General features: G+C 38.5%; 1 protein-coding gene across 7 annotated transcripts in view; it reads left to right on the plus strand.

Moving 5' to 3' along the window:
* The window catches only part of SNAP91 (synaptosome associated protein 91), a 144,851-nt gene that overhangs the window by 48,287 nt on the left and 72,859 nt on the right, over window positions 1–23,705 (plus strand). For all 7 annotated transcript variants that reach the window (XM_032409348.1, XM_032409343.1, XM_032409349.1 and 4 more), the window contains exons 3-8: window positions 2,299–2,441; window positions 3,086–3,161; window positions 3,928–4,030; window positions 5,736–5,829; window positions 6,737–6,848; window positions 21,822–21,928. In XM_032409348.1, the coding sequence (XP_032265239.1) occupies window positions 2,299–2,441; window positions 3,086–3,161; window positions 3,928–4,030; window positions 5,736–5,829; window positions 6,737–6,848; window positions 21,822–21,928 (635 nt within the window). The remainder of the gene's footprint in view (window positions 1–2,298; window positions 2,442–3,085; window positions 3,162–3,927; window positions 4,031–5,735; window positions 5,830–6,736; window positions 6,849–21,821; window positions 21,929–23,705) is intronic.

Raw genomic sequence — 23,705 nt, forward strand, 5'->3', positions numbered from 1 at the left:
TGGCAGAGCTGACTTTAGGATCCTCCCCATGGAGTCTTTCCTAGTCCCACTCTGTTCTCATAATGCAGTGTGTGTATAACAGTATTTACAAACATTTATTTTGGGTGCCTACTATGTTCAGACACTTTACCGTCCATGTAATAGTTCTGAAAGGTAGTAATTATTACTTCCCATTTTAAAGATGAGGGCCTAAGTCAAAGAGACATTTAATTTGCCAGAGTTGTACATCTAGACAGGGGCTAACGTAGCCCCTGGACCTGGGCTCTCTTTGCTCTCTTGCTGCCTCTCTTTACTCATTTCATATAGGGTTTTCTTTATTGTCTGAACAGGTACTTGTCTCCTCTGACCAGCAATATGTTTCTGTATCCCCAGAGCCCAGTTCAGTAAATAAATGAATAGAAAAGTTTGTGACTGACAGAGAATTTCAAGTATAAAGTAGTCCCATGATATAGTCTTAGAAAACAGTGTCACAGCTTAGTGATTTTTCTTTTTTAAAGGACTGTTTGCTTATATTTTGGGTTAAAGTATGGGGGGTTTTGCCCATTTTGTTCAACAGTTGTTTATTGTGCACAGTGCTCTGCAAAGCTCTGCACAGAAAACAGACATTGATGTGACCGTTTCCACCCTCAAGGAGCTTTGGTATGGTAGAAACTATGGCCCATACACATCTAACCTGCATACCCACCAGGAACAAAATGCCTCAGGTTTTACAGCAGCAGGAGGCCACGTGGGGCTGCATTTAAAAGGGACCAGGAAAGATTTCCTGAAGGATGAGTAGAATTCTAATAAAGGAGAAACATTGAGGGAAGGTGTTAAAGTGAACAGGGATGATGTCTGGAATTTAAAATAAAGTAAAAAGTAAGCCTGGTCCGGTCCATTTATAATTCAGAACAGTTATTGTTACCCTCTACTCTAGAATTTATTTCCGACATGGAGTATCAACTTCTTTAAACTTTATTTTTTGTAAAATGGAGAAATGCATAAAGCAAATGTATAGTTTAATGATTACTGAGTGTGGATTTTGAATAAGGAAAAGGATGGGTCTGTGTCTCTGCATTTGTTGCATGGGATTCTCTTGTAACTGAGTATCATATGCAGTTCTCTGCAAGGTGGGTGTGGCCTGTGAGAGAAGTCTTGTAGTCTTGTCCTGAGGAGGTCATACTGTGCTATAGGAAGTACCAGTTGACCCTTGAACAACCCCCGGGGGGTTAGTGGTGTCAACCACCCGCACAATCAAAAATCTGAGCATAACTTTTGACTCCTCCAAAATCCTTACTGGTAACATAAATAATTAACACGTATTTTTTTTTATGTTACATGTGTTATATACTGTATTCCTTAAAATAAATTGAGAAAAGAAAGTTATTAAGAAAATCAAAAGCAAGAGAAAATACATTTATGGTACTGGACTGTAAAAAAATAAAATCTGTGTGAAAGTGGACCCTTTAGCTCAAACCCATGTGGTTCAAGGGTCAACTGTACTGCTCTGAAGTCTGCCCCAGTGTGACTTAGCTTCTGTTCCTTAATACATTGATCTTCGATTGCCTCAGATAACTTTTTGACAACACTCGCCACTTTTTCTAAATGCTGGGCAGCCCACCTTGGCCACTATATAAAAAAATGTTTTCCCCTGAGGTACAGCTGGAATCGTACAGATAATATGTAAATGTGGACAGTGAATGCATTTTAAAGATTTACTCTTATAAACTCAGGTCACATAATCGTAATTTAATGCATGCACGGTATTTGGAAACTTAGGTAAGTGTAATGGATTTTTTTTTTTTTTAACTGTTTGCTCTCATTCTGCCACTTAGGTGGCAGGTATATTTATTAGCACCCATCAAACTTAAAATCTAAGTGAAGTATGCATTTAGCTGCTTAATGTTTCAAAGAAATACATTTATGTTATTGCCTTTAAATGGTGTATAGAATAAGTGTCTACATGTTTGAGACATTGTACTAGAAAAGAATTAACATGAGGCTTAGCTTTCCTGGAGTTTGTAATTTGAAAGAATGACATTGGTACCAGAAAACAGATAAAATTAGAGAGGACACAGAAGAGAATTCAATGGAAAAAAATAAACTCAAGAAAAAATAAAATGCATTGGGTAAATCATGTATTTATATGTGCATGTGTAAAAATATTATAGCTTAATTTTTTTTAATGTGGTTGTTAGCTATTGTCAAAGCATTTTGGGGACTCCTGTTTTAGTAAACAGGTTTAAATTGTTTAACATTTGAAATGAAGTTTCATATGTAATGATTAATATTATTGTTGGATTTCTTCTACTTTCATAGATTTGATTCAGGCTACCAATGAGACCAATGTTAATATTCCTCAGATGGCCGACACACTCTTTGAGAGGGCAACAAACAGTAGCTGGGTGGTTGTATTTAAAGCTTTAGTCACAACACATCATCTCATGGTGCATGGAAATGAGGTAAATGAAGTGAACTTAACTTTTCTTTGTTTGGTGGGGGGAGGAGGCATTTATGGAGGGCTCTTCTACTTTTCACCAATTAGGAGAAAAAGAAGAGGAAATATATGGCTCAAAATCACCAAGAGTACAATTTTAATCGTCTACTTAGCTATTTAAAAAAAAATGTTAAGTTAGACATTCTCTTGGGGACATTGAAATATTAAATATTACTGGGACCTAAAAGGTATACACCATATAAATATATTAGTGGGCAAAAATGTTAGGAGAAAGGAACAATAAAATTATTTTTCCCATTAGGAACAGTCTTTTGCACTTTAAGTGAAAATTGCTTTTACAAAAATATTTAATTTTGGAAAACATTAATAAAATAAAAATTACCCATTTTATATGGGATGCCTACTGACTCGCATTAAACTGCAGTGTTTCTGTTATATGAAAAATGAAAGATCATAAAATTTAATTCTATTTCAGTGAGTACTTTTCAGTCTTTTTTCCTCCTCAGAAAAAGTTAGCAGACTAAGAAACTTTATAACTGAGTAAAAAAAAAAAAAAACAATGAGAATTTGCAATATCCTTTAGTATCAGAAATTGTTTAAAGGTACGATTTGGGAATATTGGTTATGAGTCTAGTTTTTGTTTTTCAGAGATTTATCCAGTACTTGGCCTCTAGAAATACACTGTTCAATCTCAGCAATTTTTTGGACAAAAGTGGATCCCATGGTGAGAATAGTTATGTTTTCTAATTTTTTGGATAATGCTTTTGATGCAGGGTTTTGTTTTTGTTTTTGTTTTTGTTTTTGAAGTGAGGTTCATAATTTATAATTAGTATAGCTGGTAGTTCTGTTGGGTATTTAAGAAAAAATGTAAAAGTAATTATTTAATTACTTTGTAGAGCTTTAAAATATTTAATTGTTAGAGAACTCAGCATATAAATTACATATTAATTTTACTTTTTGTCCTTTTCAGTATTTACCTTAACAGTCGGTATTCTAGACCCACAGTTGTTTGTTTATGAAAGTACAAAAGGCAGTACTTTCCTAATTTAAAGAAAAAGATTACAGTCTTAAACATTCTTTGTAAATTAGTAGAATTTAAACTGTAGTCATATGTTCATTCATCATACTTATTGGTTGCCTATTATGTATAAGGCAAGCACACCAAGCAAGTGGATAGTTCTCAGATAGCTGCATGTGTTAAGCCTGAAACAGCCTGTTACTTGAAACGGTGAACAAAAACGCAAGGAAAAATCAGAAAAGACATTCCATACAAGGATGGTAGCATAACAAAATTGAAATGTCTTAGAATGTCTCATGCCTACAGTATTTTTGCTTGTAGTAGGATTTTAAATGAGGCCTTTCTGGTGCCTTTATTGACCTCATTCTAGCATTATTTACATTTGGAGAGTTTAAAAAAAAAATGGTACTAAGCAAAGCACAAGGGAAGGTATTTTATTAATTAGTTTTACTTCTTCTGCCCCTCCCCCCAGGTTATGATATGTCTACCTTCATAAGGCGCTATAGTAGATATTTGAATGAAAAGGCTTTCTCTTACAGACAGATGGCATTTGATTTTGCCAGAGTGAAGAAAGGGTATGTTTTTTTCTTTCTCATATTTATTTGAGCAGAGTAAGTCTTTGAGGCTTACTTGACTTACCTTAACTATTAGCTTAAATGCCAAATAATTTTGGTCATGAAGGCCCAGTTTACAATCACCTGAAAAAAGAGACTTGATAGTATTATAGAAGTTAGCCTGGAAGTTGTAATATACATTACTTTATTTATATTTTCATGCAAAAAATCTGATTCGCTGCTCAGAATTGACATGGTATAACATTTTATTTGTTAATTTCAATTAAAATTCTTAAGCACGTATATTCCTTTAAATAATTTTAAATGGAGCGAATTTAAAGTACATTCAGAGTTCAAAGAACAGTGGCTCTAGTTTACAATAGTTACTTCAGTGTGTTTTGATTGAAGTAAAACTGAACTGTGTATATGGTGGAGATCTGTTCTTGGGAGGTAATAATGTCCTGGTATCACACACACACACGCACACCATAATTGAACTGATTATTAATACTAATCGTTGATTAAGAAAACCTCACTGAAACAGAAACACTTATATTTTAATTCATAATTATTATTTATTTCCCTCTAGATAGATGTTGAATTTAATCAGAAGTGTTCAGTCATAAATTTGTGCAAATCTTGTACCTGTTCTTGACTTGAAATAATGGCAAGGTATTGTAGAAGGTTTAATATTTTAGTCTCAAGAATTCACACAAAAAGACAACACTCAGTTTTTCTAATAGTGACCCAGCCTTAGCTTTCAACTATGTTTTAATCATGGTGCTGAACAATTTAAACTTGTCTGTTCAAAATAAATTAGTTTCTTGTGGGTGAACATTCTATAAAATCAAGGTTTTTACTTTACCCCCTTCTCAGTATAGATGGTTCTAGTTCATGTGTCTTCCTCCAACTTCTTACATGGCCCTGGACAGCCGTAGCTGATGTGTCTGGCTGCATTGTGGCCTTTCTGCAGTAGGTCCATAGCCTTCTTAGAAACTTCTGCACCCTGTATGTGCACATAGGGATACTTTGGGATGCTTTCCCTACCCTTGAAGTAGGAGAGATCCTGAAAGTTGCCATTTTTAGCCCATTGACATAAGCTGGGTATTTTTCTCAACTACTTTAATACTGCCACAGCTGGGCCATCACTGGATGCAGGGGCTCCATAAGAGTCCTCTGGGTGGTCATGGGGTTCAGTGCCCTGTCTCACGCACCCTCTGGCATGAACCTCCAGTTGTGTCCTCAGCAGCTAGTTAAACTCTGTCTCCTTTTGGCCAAACTGTACATATCAGCTTGCATTTTTCTTCCCTTGATAGTTAATAGTATACACTCTGTTCTCCCAGTCCTACAGGTTTTGAAGACTTCTAAGACATGTGTTCTCTCTCTTTCTTAAAAACAAACTGGCATTCACAAAACCTACACCTCTGTTATAGATTTGGAAAAGTCCATCTAGTAATTCAGCTGATCTCTTTTATACAGACACACTGCTTTCTTCCTGAGGGCAGTGCAAAGAGAAAGAAAGCACTGCCCGTGTGCTTGAAGAACAAGAATGGGGGAGAGGAAGTGGTGTAGAGAGGGGAATCAACTACAGCCTTTTAATATCTCAAAGTCATCCCACAGGATTAATAAGGACATGGAGGGGGTGCAGTTTGGAAGAATGCACGTGGTCTTGAATTTTCCACATACAAGGAAGTTGCATCTTTTTCTTTTTTAAAAACAATTATAGGGCCGACGGTGTAATGAGGACAATGGCTCCTGAAAAGCTACTGAAGAGTATGCCAATTCTGCAGGGACAGATTGATGCACTGCTTGAATTTGATGTATGTATCTCCCTAGAAAATGTGTGCGACACAATTAGTATTGTCTTCTGTTTGAAGGTGGGCTATAGGTAAAGCTGGAAATCTACTCAGGAAGCAGATTGAGATCTCCTTCATTTTGATGAGCTAGACGAACACTTCATGTAGGCTCTTAGCATGGTAGAGTTGACTGTGGTTATCCAGATTGTCTGAGCAGTTTCCCAGGTGTTTACTTAAGTCATGGAAAAATACGAATAGTGCATTCTTGGAACCCTGTGTTCAGAGCAGGGTGATGATCTCCTGTGGTGTTTGACAGGATGAAGTAGCTGCAAGATGTATCTTTAGCCTCAGTAACTAGTTAAATACCTTAGCCTGCTTTTAGAAGCCATTTTATATAGACTGCTTAAATGACACCATCCACCAAAGAGAATTGTTTTTGTCTGGTCATGGTCCTTCCTCCTGGAAATACCAACATGACATGTCTCTTAAAACCATACCCGTATCTTGAGTGTGGTGGTAAATACACTGGCCTACACATGTGATAAGATTATATAGAAAAGCTCCCCCACCCAAGGAGTATAAGTGAAACTGGGGAAATCTGAATAAAACCTGTGGATTGCAGCAATCTCAATATCCTGGTTGTGATATTGTACAGTAGTTTTGTAAGATGTTACCATTGGGAGAAACTGGGTAAATGGTACATAGAATCTCTGTATTTTTTTACAGCTGCATGTGGATTTATGGTTATTTCAAAATGAAAAGTTCAGATAAACATATCTGATTCATGAAAATAAAATATTCTGACGTGTAAGAAGATTTGTAGAATGTGAATTAATTTCTTAGTGATCACTTGAGACATTTTCATGTGCTTTGAGAAAAATTGTCATTTGATCACATGTAATTAACATATTAAATTTTTATCTTTTTCTAGGTGCATCCAAATGAGCTAACAAATGGTGTCATAAATGCTGCATTTATGCTTCTTTTCAAAGATCTTATCAAACTTTTTGCTTGCTACAATGATGGCGTTATTAACTTACTTGGTAGGTAGAACTGCTGAATGGTATCTTTGAATAAAGAATGCATCAGAATGCAAAGATTTGGATACCATAGCATTATTAGATAAAAATCTAAAAAAAAAATGATTCATTCAGGTCACATTTCTCTATTCTTATGTCAATCAAGGTTAAGTGCAAGAAACAGAAAGCACTCTAGATGTTTTAAGCAGGAAGGGATTTCCATACAGGGATTTTGGTGCTTACAAAATACTGGAATGACTGAAGGTTCTAGGCTTTGCCTCTTAGAATAAGTCCCAATAAGTCCTGCTCCACTGTGCTAACAGCTACCTCTGATGCCACTCCTAGAGATGTAAAGGGAATAAGAAGCCACTGCCACCTCGTTAAGTATAAGAGAAGAGCCACTCCAGCTCCTAGGTTTCTGGACCCATATACTCTAGCTGTGGTGAACAATGGACCATACACTGACCAATGGTTCAGAGCATATACTAGAATCTCTAACTCTTAAGGTATCTTCTTAGAGTGGGTTTAAAATAGTGTCTTCTGTAGGCCATCATTATGTAAGGTCCACTATTTCGGGACTGAAGGGATTCATCCTAAGACTGACAAATCCTGTGGGGTGCGTCAGTTGTCTCACTTCTTGTACAGCAAAATAGTATTGTGTGAGATACCATGAAGGGGAGTAATTCCCCAGATGGTGGTACTGGCAAAGCAATATGAACAAAGGTGATAAATCTGTATCCAAGATAAACCAACTATTCTGGAATAGAGAGATCGCTGCTCTTTTCCCTGGTAAAAGGAATTAATCCTTAACTTGTCACTTGTCACTTGGTGGATGACTCCATACTCCCTGGATTATGATGCCGTGGTAGAAGCTCAGAGTTGATCTTGGGTATTGACAGACTGAGGACTTAGCAATGACACAGATATATCAGACTATGTTCTTGGACCTATTCATAACTTCCATTTCTGATATAATAGTATGTTCATCAGCATATGGAGTCCTTTTATCCCTTGATCATTGCTCTTTAGTCTACATTTGTATGGAATGAAAATAGTCTCATGCTCTTTATCCATCCTGAGAGGTCCATCCACCACCTCTTCTCCAGACCTTCTTGTTACCAGTCTTCCAATTTTATTTTTTCCAAGTCCCTGGTCATCAAGGCCAGCAGTTAGTTACTGCTCATATTTTGATAGAGTTCTTTTTTTTTTTTTTAGATTTTATTCATTTATTTATTTGAGAAAGAGAGAGCACGCATGGGGAAGGAGCAAAGGGAGAGAGAGAGAGAGAATCTCAAGCAGATTCTGCGCTGAGCCCAGAGTCTGATGCGGGACTTGATCCCACAACCCTGAGATCATGACCTGAGCTGAAATCAACAGTCGGATGCTTAACTGACTGAGCCACCCAGCTGCCCCAACTCACCATCTTTCCTTTGACATAAAGTGGAAATCGGATAGATATACTGCTTGAAGTTTGGCCTACAGTAAAAGATTTCTTTCTTCTCTCAGAGTCACCCCTTTGTGGAGATATAATGACTTAGCAAACCACTTTTATAACTAGTGCTGGCACCGGGTACCTGGGTGGCTCAATCGGTTAAGCGACTGCCTTCGGCTCAGGTCATGATCCCAGGGTCCTGGGATCAAGTCCTGTGTTGGGCTCCCTGCTCCGCAGGGAATCTGCTTCTGCCTCTGCTCCCCCACTTGTTCTCTCTCAAATAAGTAAATAAAGTCTTTAAAAAAATAAAAAAATAATAATAATAACTAGTGCTGGCATGAGAAACCATCTCTAAATCAACCTTGAATTCTTTTTCTCCTCAGACCACTGGTCATGGGGAGCTCCCCAGAGGCCATAGGTATGATTGGAGGGAGAAATGCAGCACAGAAGAGTAGGTGCAGTGGGAATATGAGCCATTTGATTGTACAACCCACATGGGGGTTCAGGATTGTCTTGCGGCTGACCGCTTTTATACCACTTTCATTTGATGATAGAGTGTTCTTGCACTTGTCCAACTCATGGGTATGTATATTAGATAAAACTTGAGGTCTTATGATCACTTGATATTCTGTGGTTAGAATCTTAGTCTCTATAAGCAAGCCAAGAACAGTTTTTCCAAAGGAGATTAGTTACTGTCTGAAGAAGACATGGCTCTGCTCCAAAACACTAGAGGCTTCCACTGTGTTTTCCTAGCGGAGTGTGCCAGATGCATTCTGCAGCATTTGGATCTACTGCAGGCACTTTGAATACTTTTAGGTCTGTGGGAACAAAGGCCCGTGTGGTTCTGGTTTGGAGCAGTTGCAGAGGCTTCCCCTGATCTGGATCCTACTTCTTTCTGACACCACACCTGATACTCTTTTTAGAGCAGAACACATACGTGTTGTATATGTTACCTCTAAAACTAAAAAAGCTCAGCAAACTTCTGCCTACGTTTTAGTTAATAGGGGTTACGAGGTGAAGCAATTTGTCTTTCACATGGAGGGGACCTTTGGACCCGAAGACTTTGTTGATGTAGCAGGTCTCTGAGCTTTCATAAATTCTCTGTCCACCCTGTGACATACATGTGACTTACGAAGGCACATAGCATAACGGAAATTCTTGCCCACTGGGTACAATCAGCCTGATGTCATTAACGTGATAACCCATGGGATTGTGACAGCCAGGGAGGTTGATATCCTTGAAATAAGACAGCTAGTATAGGGGGGGAAAGATGGCGGAGGAGTAGGGGACCCTATTTAAACTGGGTCCCCGGAATTGAGCTGGATATCTACCAGACCACTCTGAGCACCCATGAAACCAGCCTGAGATGTAAGAAGATCTGGATCTCTACAAACAGAGTATCGCAGGCGGTTGGTTTTGAGGTACAAAGCAGAGAGCCGTGATTCTGCGGGCAGATACTGGAGGATAAACGGCAGCGGGAGGGTGCCTGGACGTGGGAATCCTGCACCGCCGGTGAGTGACAGCCTCGCGCGCTGCGGACGGGCACAGACTCGCAGACCAGTAGCGTTGGGAAAGGACTTTAGGGCAGCCCCCGGGGTGGAGGGCCAGACCGGCGGGGTCGCGTGCACACGAACCGCAGCCGCCGGGACAGAAACCCGGAGCGACAGTCGCGCGCACACGCACTGCAGCCTCCGAGACGGAAACCCGGTGCGCCGGGGTCCCGCTGGTGAACTGCAACCTCAGGGGTGGAAACCCCGAGTGCGGCGGAGTCGCGCACTCGTGAACTGCAGTCCCCAGGACAGGACCCCAAGCGGCGGAGTCGTGCGCGCGAACTGGGACCAGCTGGTGGTTTTAGAAGCACAAAGGGCAGAGACGTGCCCCGACCTGGAGCACTGGGAGCGCTGCGGAGGGGCGCACAACCCAGGACGCTGCAGTTTATAGCAGCACGGACAGAAATGGTGGCGGTGTGGCCTAGAGAGCTCACTGAAGAACAGACTGAGGTCTCTCTGCTCTGAGGCAGAGGGTTGGAAACGGTCTCTTCTGCTCTGACTCGCGGAACATACGCGGAAAGTCCCCAGGGAAAGGCGCCAGAGAACAAAAGCCCCAAAGACTGATTCCCTCCCACTGAGCCCATCCCCCGTCACAGGGGCGCAGGGCAACTCCACCCAAACAGGGTTGCCTGAGTAACAGCGCGGCAGGCCCCTCCCGCAGAAGACAGGCTGGGAAAACAAGAGGCCAGCAACCCTAAGGTCCCAAGAAAACAGGTGCATCTTGCTTGGGTTCTGGTCAATAATTTGGACTCTATACATTCCCTCAAACACCCATCAACAGAATGACTAGGAGGAGGAGCCCCCAAAACAGAAAAGACTCAGAGATTATGACTTATGCTGCAGATTTACAAATGGATGCAGATATAACCAAGATGTCGGAGATGGAATTCAGGCTAGCAGTTGTGAAGACAATGGCTAGAATGGAGAAATCAATTAATGGCAACATAGAGTCTCTAAGGGCAGAAATAAAAGGGGAATTGGCAGAACTTAAAAATGCTATCAATGAGATCCAATCCAATCTAGATAATCTAACAGCTAGGGTAACTGAGACAGAAGAGAGAATAAGCGATCTGGAAGACAGTATAATAGATAAAAAGGGAAAAGAGGAGGCCAGGGAAAAACAACTCAGAATCCATGAAAATAGAATCAGAGAAATAAGTGACACCATGAGGCGTTCCAATGTCAGAATCATTGGAATCCCGGAGGGAGTGGAGAGAGAGAGAGGGCTAGAAGATGTATTTGAGCAAATCGTAGCTGAGAACTTCCCTAATCTGGGGAATGAAACAAACATTCGAGTCCTAGAGGCAGAGAGGACCCCTCCTAAGATCAAGGAAAACAGGCCAACACCCCGGCATGTAATAGTAAAACTTGCAAATCTTAGAACCAAGGAAACCATCTTAAGGGCAGTTAGGGGGAAGAGATTCCTTACGTACAGAGGGAGGAACATCAGAATAACGTCAGACCTATCCACAGAGACCTGGCAAGCCAGAAAGGCCTGGCAAGACATATTCAGGGTACTAAATGAGAAGAACATGCAGCCAAGAATACTTTATCCGGCAAGGCTTTCATTTAGAATGGATGGAGAGATGCCGAGCTTCCACGACCGGCAGAAGTTGAAAGAATATGTGACCACTAGCCGGCCCTGGAAGAAATATTAAGGGGGGTTCTATAAAAGGAGAAAGACCCCAAGAGTGATCTACAACAGAAATTTACAGGGACAATCTATAAAAACAACGTCTTCACAAGCAACATGATGACAATTAATTCATATCTTTCAATAATCACTCTCAACGTGAATGGCCTAAACGCTCCCATAAAACGGCACAGGGTTGCAAATTGGATAAAAAGACAGGACCCATCCATATGCTGTCTACAAGAGACTCATTTTGAACCTAAAGATACATCCAGACTGAAAGTGAAGGGATGGAGCTCTATCTTCCATGCCAGCAGACCTCAAAAGAAAGCTGGGGTAGCAATTCTTACATCAGACAAATTAGATTTTAAACTAAAATCTGTAATAAGAGACACAGAAGGACACTATATCATTCTTAAAGGGTCTATCCAACAAGAAGATCTAACAATTGTAAATATCTATGCCCCCAACATGGGAGCAGCCATCTACATAAGCCAACTGTTAACCAAAATAAAGAGTCATATTGATAAGAATACGTTAATTGTAGGAGACCTCAATACTCCACTCTCAGCAATGGACAGATCATCTAAGCAGAAAATCAACAAGGAAACAAGAGCTTTGAATGATACATTGGACCAGATGGATCTCATAGGTATTTACAGAACATTCCACCCTAAAACAACAGAATACTCATTCTTCTCGAGCACACATGGAACTTTCTCCAGAATAGACCATACACTGGGTCACAAATCAGGTCTCAACCGATACCAAAAGATTGAGATTATTCCCTGCATATTCTCAGACCACAGTGCTCTAAAACTGGAACTCAATCACAAGAAAAAATTTGGCAGAAATTCAAACACTTGGAAGCTAAAGACCACTCTGCTCAAGAATGTTTGGGTCAACCAAGAAATCAAAGAAGAACTTAAACAATTCATGGAAATCAATGAGAATGAAAACCCATCGGTCCAAAACCTATGGGATACTGCAAAGGCGGTCCTAAGGGGGAAATACATAGCCATCCAAGCCTCACTCAAAAAAATAGAAAAATCCCGAATTCACCAACTAACTCTACACCATAAGAACTAGAGAAAAAGCAACAAACGATGCCTAAGCCACCCATTAGAAGAGAAATAATTAAAATTAGAGCAGAAATCAATGAATTAGAAACCAGAAACACAGTAGATCAGATCAATGAAACTAGAAGTTGGTTCTTTGAAAGAATTAATAAGATTGATAAACCACTGGCCAGACTTATCCAAAAGAAGAGAGAAAGGACCCAAATTACTAAAATTATGAATGAAAGGGGAGAGATCACGACTAACACCAAGGAAATAGAAACAATTATTAGAAATTATTATCAACAACTATAAGCCAATAAACTGAGCAATCTGGATGAAATGGAGCCTTCCTGGAAACCTATAAGCTGCCAAGACTGAAACAGGAAGAAATTGACAACCTGAAGAGGCCAATAACCAGTAACGAGATTGAAGCATTGATCAAAAGCCTCCCAAAAAACAAGAGTCCAGGGTCTGATGGATTCCCTAGGGAATTCTACCAAACATTCAAAGAAGAAATAATACCTATTCTCCTGAAGCTGTTTCAAAAAACAGAAACAGAAGGAAAGCTTCCAGACTCATTCTATGAAGCCAGCAGTACCTTAATCCCCAAACCAAGCAAAGACCCCATCAAAAAGGAGAATTTCAGACCAATATCCTTGATGAATATGGATTCCAAAATCCTCAACAAAATCCTAGCTAATAGCATCCAACAATACATTAAAAGGATCATCCACCACGACCAAGTGGGATTTATCCCCGGGATACAAGGGTGGTTCAACATTCGCAAATCAATCAATGTGATAGAACACATTAATAAGAGGAGGGAGAAGAACCCTATGGTCCTCTCAATTGATGCAGAAAAAGCATTGGACAAAATACAACATCCTTTCCTGATTAAAACTCTCCAGAGTATAGGGATAAAGGGAACATTCCTCAAGCTCATAAAATCCATCTATGAAAAACCCACAGCGAATATCATCCTCAATGGGGAAAAGCTGAGAGCCTTTCCCTTAAGATCAGGAACACATCAAGGGTGCCCACTCTCACCACTGTTGTTCAAGATAGTACTAGAAGTCCTAGCAACAGCAATCAGACAACAAAAAGAAATAAAAGGTATTCAAATTGGCAAAGAAGAAGTCAAACTCTCTCTCTTCTCGCAGACGACATGATACTTTCTGTGGAAAACCCAAAAGACTCCACCCCCAAATTACTAGAACTCATCCAGCAATTCAGTAATGTGGCAGGATACAAAATCAATGCACAGAAATCAGTTGCTTTCTTATACACTAACAACGCAACTGTTGAAAGAGAAATTAAAGAAACGATTCCATTTACAATAGCACCAAAAACCATAAGATACCTCGGAATAAACCTAACCAAAGAGGTAAAGGATCTATACTCTAGGAACTACAAAACACTCATGAAAGAAATTGAAGAAGACACAAAAAGATGGAAAAATATTCCATGCTCATGGATCGGAAGAATAAACATTGTTAAAATGTCTATGCTGCCCAGAGCAATCTATACCTTAAATGCCATCCCGATCAAAATTCCAATGACATTTTTCAAAGTGCTGGAACAAACAATCCTAAAATTTGTATGGAATCAGAAAAGACCCTGAATCACCAAGGAGATGTTGAAAAAGAAAAACAAAGCTGGGGGCATCACATTGCCTGATTTCAAGCTATATTACAAAGCAGTGATCACCAAGACAGCATGGAACTGGCACAAAAACAGACATACAGACCAGTGGAACAGAATAGAGAACCCATATATGGACCCTCAACTCTATGGTCAAATAATCTTTGACAAAGCAGGAAAAAACATGCAATGGAAAAAAGACAGTCTCTTCAATAAATGGTGCTGGGAAAATTGGACAGCCACATGCAGAAGAATGAAACTCGACCATTCTCTAACACCATTCACAAAGATAAACTCAAAGTGGATGAAAGACCTCAATGTGAGACAGGAATCCATCAAAATCCTAGAGGAGAACATAGGCAGTAACCTCTTTGACATCGGCCACAGCAATTTCTTTCAAGATACATCTCCAAAAGCTAGTGAAACAAAAGCAAAAATGAACTTTTGGGACTTCATCAAGATAAAAAGCTTCTGCACAGCAAAGGAAACAGTCAACAAAATGAAGAGGCAACCCACAGAATGGGAGAAGATATTTGCAAATGACACTACAGATAAAGGGCTGGTATCCAAAATCTATAAAGAACTTCTCAAACTCAACACCCAAAAAACAAATAATCAAGTCAAAAAGTGGGCAGAAGAGATGAACAGACACTTCTCTGAAGAAGACATACAAATGGCTAACAGACACATGAAAAAATGTTCATCATCATAGCCATCAGGGAAATCCAAATCAAAACCACACAGATACCACCTTACACCAGTTAGAATGGCCAAAATGGACAGGGAAAGAAACAACAAATGTTGGAGAGGTTGTGGAGAAAGGGGAACCCTCTTACACTGTTGGTGGGAATGCAAGTTGGTACAGTCACTTTGGAAAACAGTGTGGAGGTTCCTCAAAAATTTAAAAATAGAGCTACCCTATGACCCAGCAATTGCACTACTGGGTATTTACCCCAAAGACACAGATGTAGTGAAAAGAAGGCCCATATGCACCCCAACGTTCATAGCAGCAATGTCCGCAATAGCCAAACTGTGGAAAGAGCCAAGATGCCCTTCAATAGATGAATGGATAAAGAAGATGTGGTCCATATATACAATGGAATATTACTCAGCCATCAGAAAAGATGAATACCCAACTTTTACATCAACATGGGTGGGACTGGAGGAGATTATGCTAAGTGAAATAAGTCAAGCAGAGAAAGTCAATTATCATATGGTTTCACTTATTTGTGGAACATAAGCAATAACATGGAGGACATTAAGAGAAGGAAGGGAAAAATGAAGGGAGGGAAATTGGAGGGAGAGATGAACCATGAGAGACTATGGACCTGAGAAACAAACAGGGTTTTAGAGGGGAGGGGGGAGGGGGGATGGGTTAGCCCGGTGATGGGTATTAAGGAGGGCACGTACTGCATGGAGCACTGGGTGTTATACAAAAACAATGGATCGTGGATCACTACATCAAAAACTAATGATGTATTGTATGGTTATTAACATAACATAATAAAATTTAAAAAATAAATAAATTTAAAAAAAAAAAAAGACAGCTAGTATATACTGTCATCCCTGCCAGATGAAAGCAAACTACTTCTGTTGGGCTCTGCTTATTGAGATAGAGATAAAAGGGTTCGCTAGTTTGATAGCTGCCTATCAGGTGTCAAGAACGATGCTGATTTTATGCCGGTAAGAAGGACACGTCTGGAAATCTGCAAGTCAGGGTCATCACCTGATTAGGTTCACAGTAACCTCCTGTTAATCTCTACCTACAACCCATTTCACAAACCAGATACTCAAGTTAACTGAGGAAATGATGGAATTGCTACCCCTGTATCTTTCAAGAGGTCAGGAAGCCAGTGTGGGGACTCTGCTAGTTTCAAAGTATTTCTGTTCCAGTTATATATTCAGGTAACTGGGGAAACAGCCACAGAAAAGTTGCATACATCCACTGGATCTAATTTTCTTTTATCACCTAATCCCCAAAAAGCTTCCACTCAAGTTGGTAGAACATGGAGTGACATTTTGGGCCCCCAGGGAGTAACATCAGTTTAGAGTTAGTGTTTCTGAAAAGTTTGGGTATGTCCCCTTTCCCTGGGCCTACTCACCCTGATAAAGGTCTCCTCTGCAGAAGAGGAAAAAGTGCTCTTGACTGTGTTTCGAGGACATTTCTCAAGAATATTTGGAGAGCTTATTAAAATTCAGATTGCTAAACCTCAACCCAGAGTTCCTAATTCAGTAGGTCTGGGGTTGAGGCTGAGAATTTGCATTCCTAATAAGGTTCTGAGTGGTGCTGTTGCTACTGGTCTGGGATTTCACTTTGGGAATCACTGTGTTAGAGCTACTTCCAGATGCTCAGGCTAGCATTTTTGAATCGATGATTTTGGCATGTTCACCCAAATTGACAAATTATCAATTATATCACAAAATCTAATGTAATACACTTTCCTTCCTGTTCAGAACCTTTACAATCCATACCAACTCTCTACATTTTTGTCAATGATGGTTGCCAGATTCAGAGGGAAAAATATAAGATGCCCAGTTAAGTATTAATAAGTCCTATGCAATATTTGGGACATATCTATGCTAAAAAGTTATCTATTTACAATTCAAATTTAACTCAGTATCTTGTATTTTATCTGGCAACCCTACTGCCAACAGAAATTTGCAAGAACTTGTACTTCTTTTAGCATGTATATTTTTTCCTCTTGGGTCAGACTTTGTACTTGTCTCCCTAGGGCATGCAGAGATTGCTGCCTTCTCAATCTCATTCTAGGTATTGAGGCAGTTGGCAAGGGGACAGGGGCAAGAAATAGATGGATTGGACATGAGAAAATTTTTCATTCCCTCATGAAAGGTGGCTTGATTACAGGATCACCAAGCAAGGCAGGACCAGCCTCTTCAGACTGAGAAGGAAAAGCTTTTACTAGCAAGAGTAGCTCACTTTGGTTTGAATCTACCCAATCAGTCTCCTTTCTAGTTTTTTCTTCTCAATAAACATCCTAACTTTCACAAAGGAGACCATGGTGAGGCTGGGAATTTAACTTAACCACATACGTTGTAATTCAGAAACTTACAAGATTAGACTTTCTTTCAGTGATGACAGACCTGTGTCTGCAAGAGATAAGATTATTTGAGGGCAGTTTTGGAGTACCACTGTCTGACTGGTGCCTTGAGCCAATAATTTAAAATCCTGTGTTGTCATTTCCTTTGGAGTCAGGAGCAGCCATCCACCGTACATTCTACTTGCCTTATTCCCATCATGGTGGTCTCTCCCAGCAGCTGCTTGCTCTGGTAAGCTTCATTTTAGCTGCTCATTTCAGAAAACCATAGGTGATGATTTACGTAATCATTTTGCTCCGGTATAGCACAGACTGTGAGAATCCAATTTTCCGATAGTTGCGGGTAGTCATCACTACCTTCAGATCCAGCCAGTTACATATCTAATCCCATATTCCCATCTTTTTGACATTTTTGAGGGTCTGATTTCTACAACCACTTCAAATATCCAATACTGTGTTTATTCAAGAAACAGAAACCACACTTACCACTCTTAACTAGAAAGGGATCTAAAGTAGGGAGTTTGGTGCTTAAGTAATTATCAGAAGCCTGCAGGAAGTGGTTCCTGAATGACTTACAGAATAATAAATTCTTACACGCCGGGGAAGCTTCTACTTCTGAGGCCACCACTTTACAGTACACTAAAAGTGAGAAGCTGCTGCACCCCCTCGGCTGCCTTGTGGCCCGAGGAAGCTAGAAACCAGACACCTGAAGCCATAATCCAGGAAGTAGGGAGTCACATCAAATGGGTGTGACTATAACCACTACCCCTCAAAACTGGGGAAGCTGGAGGGTGGGCCGTGGAATGCTGCCAAAGGATAATCTTACACTTCTATGTGTAAGATTATTTTCTTGTCACAGAAATAGCTAGAGATGTACAGGAAGATGGTTTCTGCCTCAGTTTTACTTTCCAGATCTCTCACAGGTCCATCTGATTTACAGAATTGAATTTGCATCCAACATCCTGGCTTCTCATGAGTTTAGAAAGAGAGAGAATGGGGGATCAAACACAGTGCTCTTAGAGATTTTGCCTTATTGGGGAAAGATACCTGTTCTTAATATGTAATCCAACACTGTATTACCTTTATTTCAGATGGGACTGTTTATCAGTAAACCAAGTAACAGATCTTCCCGTTCCCTTTTGTGGGCATATCTTACTCTTCTTTACCACTCATAATAAGTTTTTGCTAAGGTTCATTTCTAGCCAGTTATTTGTCTGCTTTTTGTGTATATTTTTCACTGGAAACCCTATGGTTTCCTATGGAGATGTCCTTATGATGAGTCCCAGGTCTATTATTTCGGTCCATGACCTTTCTTCCAAGCTTCAGTTTTGCAAGTCTTATTTGTAGACACTTAAATTTAGATATTTAAAATTTAGCCATCTCCAAAACAGAACTCTTGAATTTGCCCTTCCTAATCTCATTTCTGTTGATATATAATTTGTCTTTTAAACCTGAAGCCTCAGTTATCTTTGAGTTGCTCGTCTTACTCAACTCCATAGCCGTCAGAAATGAAGTTCTGCTGATTCCTTCTCACATCCTCTTGCTAGTGTACCCTTGTTTGTTTCCTGCTTCTGCTTCAAGAACATTGAACTTACTACCTTTAAAATTCATTTAGCAGTTAAACACGTTAAGCCATGTGTTTCTCCTCTGTGTCTTGAACATCTATTTAAATGCTGCTCTGTTTTACTTTCTCTTTATGTTGACTTCAGAGATAAGATTGTAGTAAGAATGCATTTTCTCTGTATTTTAAAATAACCATGCAATGTATATTTTTATTTCATCTAATTTGAAAAGGATAGTCTATGGGCTAACATTAGGAGCAGAAAAGGAGAGTTGTATCTTCATATTAAAGACCTGACTTCAAAAGTGGTAGAGGTGTGCGTTCTTGCCTTACCACATTCTGGTGTTGAGTGGCCTTCATTCAGCGTTGCTGTCAAATTGCTCTTGCGAAAGTAACACTCTAGAAGATAGGTACACTTACTATCCTAAGTGTTTTGAGACAGGTGTGTTTTTTGTTTGTTTACTAAATAGTGCTAGGAATTAACTATTATAAATACATTACGGGTTAGTTTTAATCAAGGACTTCATGAGCAATTCTCTGCATCTAATGTTGGAATCAATGTTGGTGCTGCAAATCTTTGCAAACATTTTATCACTATAATGAAACTGATGTGTGAGTAAGAAGATGCTTTCCTTCTGACTAATGGGCATTAGTAATAGTCCACATACAAAGCCTCGATTTACTTCACAGGAATGAGATTCCTTTTCATCTAGTTCTTTTCCTTAGGACAGTTGTTCTGTGAAAATTAATACTAATATGACAAGGGAATCTATCAACACATTATAAAGACTCACATTACAAAGGCCAAATTTAAAATTTCGTTTCAGATACTGAAAATCAATATATCTTTTGTATAAAATAAAGACAGAGGTTCATTTCTCGATGACCCATCCCCTCTATTAAAAATATGAATTGCTCCTGGCCCTACCCTAGTCTCTAAGAGGACAAGGGCACCTCACAGCTCCCCCTGTAACAGTACATGTTGCTTTTCTGTGTCATTACCACTGTTACAGAAAAAATTAGGAAATTATAACCTAAAACCATAAAATTTTCATTACTTTTGTTCCTGAATCCTAAATTACCATGGAAGATATGAACAATTTAAAAAGCATCCAGAGGAGACAGAGAAAAATTGCTTAAGATTCTGATGCATTGGTTCTAAAAGGAAATTGAGATTATTCAGTTGATTTATCTTTTTGTGTTACTGCTGAAGATCTGATGCAAAGAAATAAACTTAGATTATAGTAAAGAAAAGTAATTTAGACATTTGGAAGAAATTATTTATGTGACGATTGTTTAAGAAGAAAGAAAGAATTATATTTTACCAGAATAAGTCCTTTTTTTCAAAAGTTTAAACTAAAAAAGATTTGTTCCCTTATAGCACCAAGATTCTATCTGTAGCATTAGAAAACAGGATAGAGACGATAAAGATTAGATTTGGCCATTTTTTAAAATTGAAGTGTAGTTGACATACAATGTTATATTAGTTTCAGATGTATCAACATATTGATTTGACAATTCTATACATCATCACTCAGTGCTCACCATAAGTGTACTCACCATCTGTCACCATACAGTGTTATTACAGTATTATTGACTGTGTTCCCTATGCTATACTTTTCATCTCTGTGACTTATTTATTTTATAACTGGAAGGTCATACTTCTTAATTCCCTTCATCTATTTCACCCATCCTCCCACCCCTTCCCTCTGCCAACCACCAGTTCTCTGTATTTAAGAGTCTGTTTATTTTTTGTTTGTTTTACTTTTTAAATTCTACGTCTAAGTGAAATCATATGGTATTTGTCTTTCTCTGACTTGCTTCACTTAGCATAATACCTTCTAGGTTAGATTTGGCCATTTCTTAAAAGACTCGCTTCCCTCTCAAATCTTAAGTGGAAAACAGTATGTGTTTGTTTTCTTGATCTTTTTGCTTCCCTTGAATGCCCTACAGGGGAGGTCTGTGTTAAATGTAAAATTACCCAGACTGTCAACAGAAGGTAATGAGTAGCTACCCTCAATAATTAGTTCTTTGTGTAATTATATATTATTAAACCTTTCTTGAGAAAATTAAAAATACTTTTAAGGTAGTAAAATTACATGCTGAATGAAATTAAGAACTTTATGAGAGAATATAAAAATAGCATATGTTTCACCATGTGAAAATATAAAATAATGAAGAATGCTAAATCATCTTCAGTTATGATCCAGAGTTGCCTGGAAGCTATTGTAGACCCTGGCCTTCTCTGTCTCCATCTGCAATGTCAATAATTATTGACTGAATGAACTGATAAATGACTGGCTGGCAAAAATACTGGTAAAGTGCTGGTTTTCTTCCAAACGCATATGGAGAAAATACACTCGTAATGTAATTATAATGGAGCTATAGCACCTAGTGATTGTGAATTCCAGTCTTGGGAGTGCAACAGAGAGCAGCAAAGGGATCCTCTGTTTTTCTCTTTGGGAAGCTGAAGGCTGAGAAAGGATACAATTATGGACTAGAACGCCATGATGAGTTTGGTAAACCAAATATTTATCACAAAACTCCACTACTTTAAGAGACACATTATAATGTTTGAAAGAAATCATTTATGGCCAACAAAAGTATCAATTTATAGAGTGTAGATAATTTATTCTTTAACTTGGAGAAATTTATTGCTTTATGATATATAGCTTATTGATTTATGGTGAGCTAGTAAGAAAGTAATGGTGCTGTAGAATGCAATCGTAACTTTTGAGATTATCAGCAAGTATTTGATGCTATTTTCTGAAGCAGGGCACTGGGATATATGGATCATGAGTTTAACTTGTTGTGACACTTCATATGTTCTTCTACTTTAATCATCCTTTCGTTATTTAAATGCTTCCATTTGAGACACCTAGAACCTAACACTGTTCTTAAACTTCACAGGTCCCCCTTGTTTAGGTGCTTTAGAACCTCATATAGGTTTTAGTGCCTAGTGTTTTGATCCAAACATTCAAGTTTTAATTAATAGTATTAACATAAGCTTAGAAGAAAATTGAATATAATAGTCTTTTCAAAATGCTTATCTGTCTCTTCCAGAAAAGTTTTTTGAAATGAAGAAAGGACAATGTAAAGATGCCCTAGAAATTTACAAACGATTTCTAACTAGAATGACGCGAGTATCTGAATTTCTCAAAGTTGCAGAGGTAAGTAATAATAAGCTGTGTTGGGAATATAATTTAAGAATATTAACTTATGTATCTGGAGTCAATAATAAGGCTTATAATCTGGCAAGACGTTCTGTCCCAGAGCCCCAGTGTATTAGGGTTGGAAGTGATCTCCTCCCAAGTTCTCACTCAGAACTGTACTCTACGCTCCTGCATCCCAATTAGATGATCATTCTGTGTTCAAATACAAGTTTCATGGGTACTGAGCAGATTCACAGCTTTGCAAGGTGGTTGATCCTTCCTCTCCACTTAATAGCTATTTTTGATTGTAAGGAAGGGCTTCCTTTTTATTGAACCCTGAAAAAAAAAAAAAAAAGCCCTTAGGAAAATCCATTTATTGTTCTTAGCGTGTAGAAATCATAAATAGGACCTTCTTATTTTGTTAATTTTTTAAATACAATGAAAAAATGAAAGTATCATTAATTTTATGAAGTTTATAAATTGTTTCTCAAGGATGTCTGTTTTGTACTTAATCACAATAACTGTGTAACTATATAGTTGGTGTTCCTGAGATAATCCCATAAGTTGGTGTTTTCTCTTATGAAATCCAGTTATTGATTCATACTGGTATTGGAAGTTATGACATTGTTATTACAGTCCTTTGGCAGGTTGGCCAGTTGATTCTTATCTTACATTGTCAGTGAACGAATTGTTGGGCTGACTGGAATGCCATGTGCGAGAAGTGTTCTGAAGCCCAACAGCAAAGCATACGAGGCCTTGGGCATGGGATGTTCGTGTCATGTTTTTGCTGTTTTTGTCATTTTGAGAATATAGCACAAGAATAAGCATTTATACACACAATTCCAAAAGCACTCTAGTCCGAACGTTATCTTTCAAATTTCATTTATTCGCAGGAATAATAATTATCACATTCAAATTAGGAGACTGATACTGCAAAATGCTGTCTCTTGACCTTTGCTCCATATAGTTTGTAATCAGAACAGAAGTCTTTTTTTATATATAATATGGGAAACAAAGGGTAAAGAATAGTTTATAGGAATTACATATACTTTAAAGCATGTTCATGTGTATTTTTCTTGGGCTTATTGATACTGATTTGTCTTTATGAAAGGATGGAATCGCTTGAAACTTTTGTTTTGGCTGCTACATGGTTTGACTTTTTGTATTTGATAAGATTTTCCTGTGGTTTAACTCTAGTTATCAATATAATCTAGTAAAATTTGCCTGACTTTTTTCTGTGGAAAGATCAGTTATGCCTAAGCATCCAGAGCAGAAGATCCTTTCATTGTTCCATTAATTCCTCATGCAGGTACTGCCCAGTTCCCCCATCTCTTATTGCATATGTTAGATAGGTAAGGAGCTGGACATGTGACAGTCTGGGGTATACATTTCTCTAATCAGCACTGTAAGGCTGGATCCAAGGTCTTCATGAGAAAGGGGGTACTTATTTATTAACTCATTCTGTTTTTAGATGTAAAATTTTATTTCATGTCTCTTGATCACCTTGTGTTAGCACGGGCCCATTTCAGACTGTTGAGAAGGAAATACACAGAAATTAGATGTTATTTTGAGAGTCTAAATAATTGAATACAAATATTCTACTTTGATTTGAACACTATGACTAAGACTTTTTTAAAGAAAGATACTAATTTACAAAATTATTTTTTAATGGAATAGACACTAACTCACAATGGGCTAACAATAACCGTTTGTGTTTTCTTTAAGTAAATTACATTGTTCATAATTTAGACATTGTTTGAATACCAGTGTTGAGTGGTTTGTATTATTGGTAAAT

The sequence above is a fragment of the Phoca vitulina genome, unplaced genomic scaffold (assembly GCF_004348235.1).
Source record: "Phoca vitulina isolate PV1807 unplaced genomic scaffold, GSC_HSeal_1.0 scaffold11, whole genome shotgun sequence".
Lineage (NCBI taxonomy): Eukaryota > Metazoa > Chordata > Mammalia > Carnivora > Phocidae > Phoca > Phoca vitulina.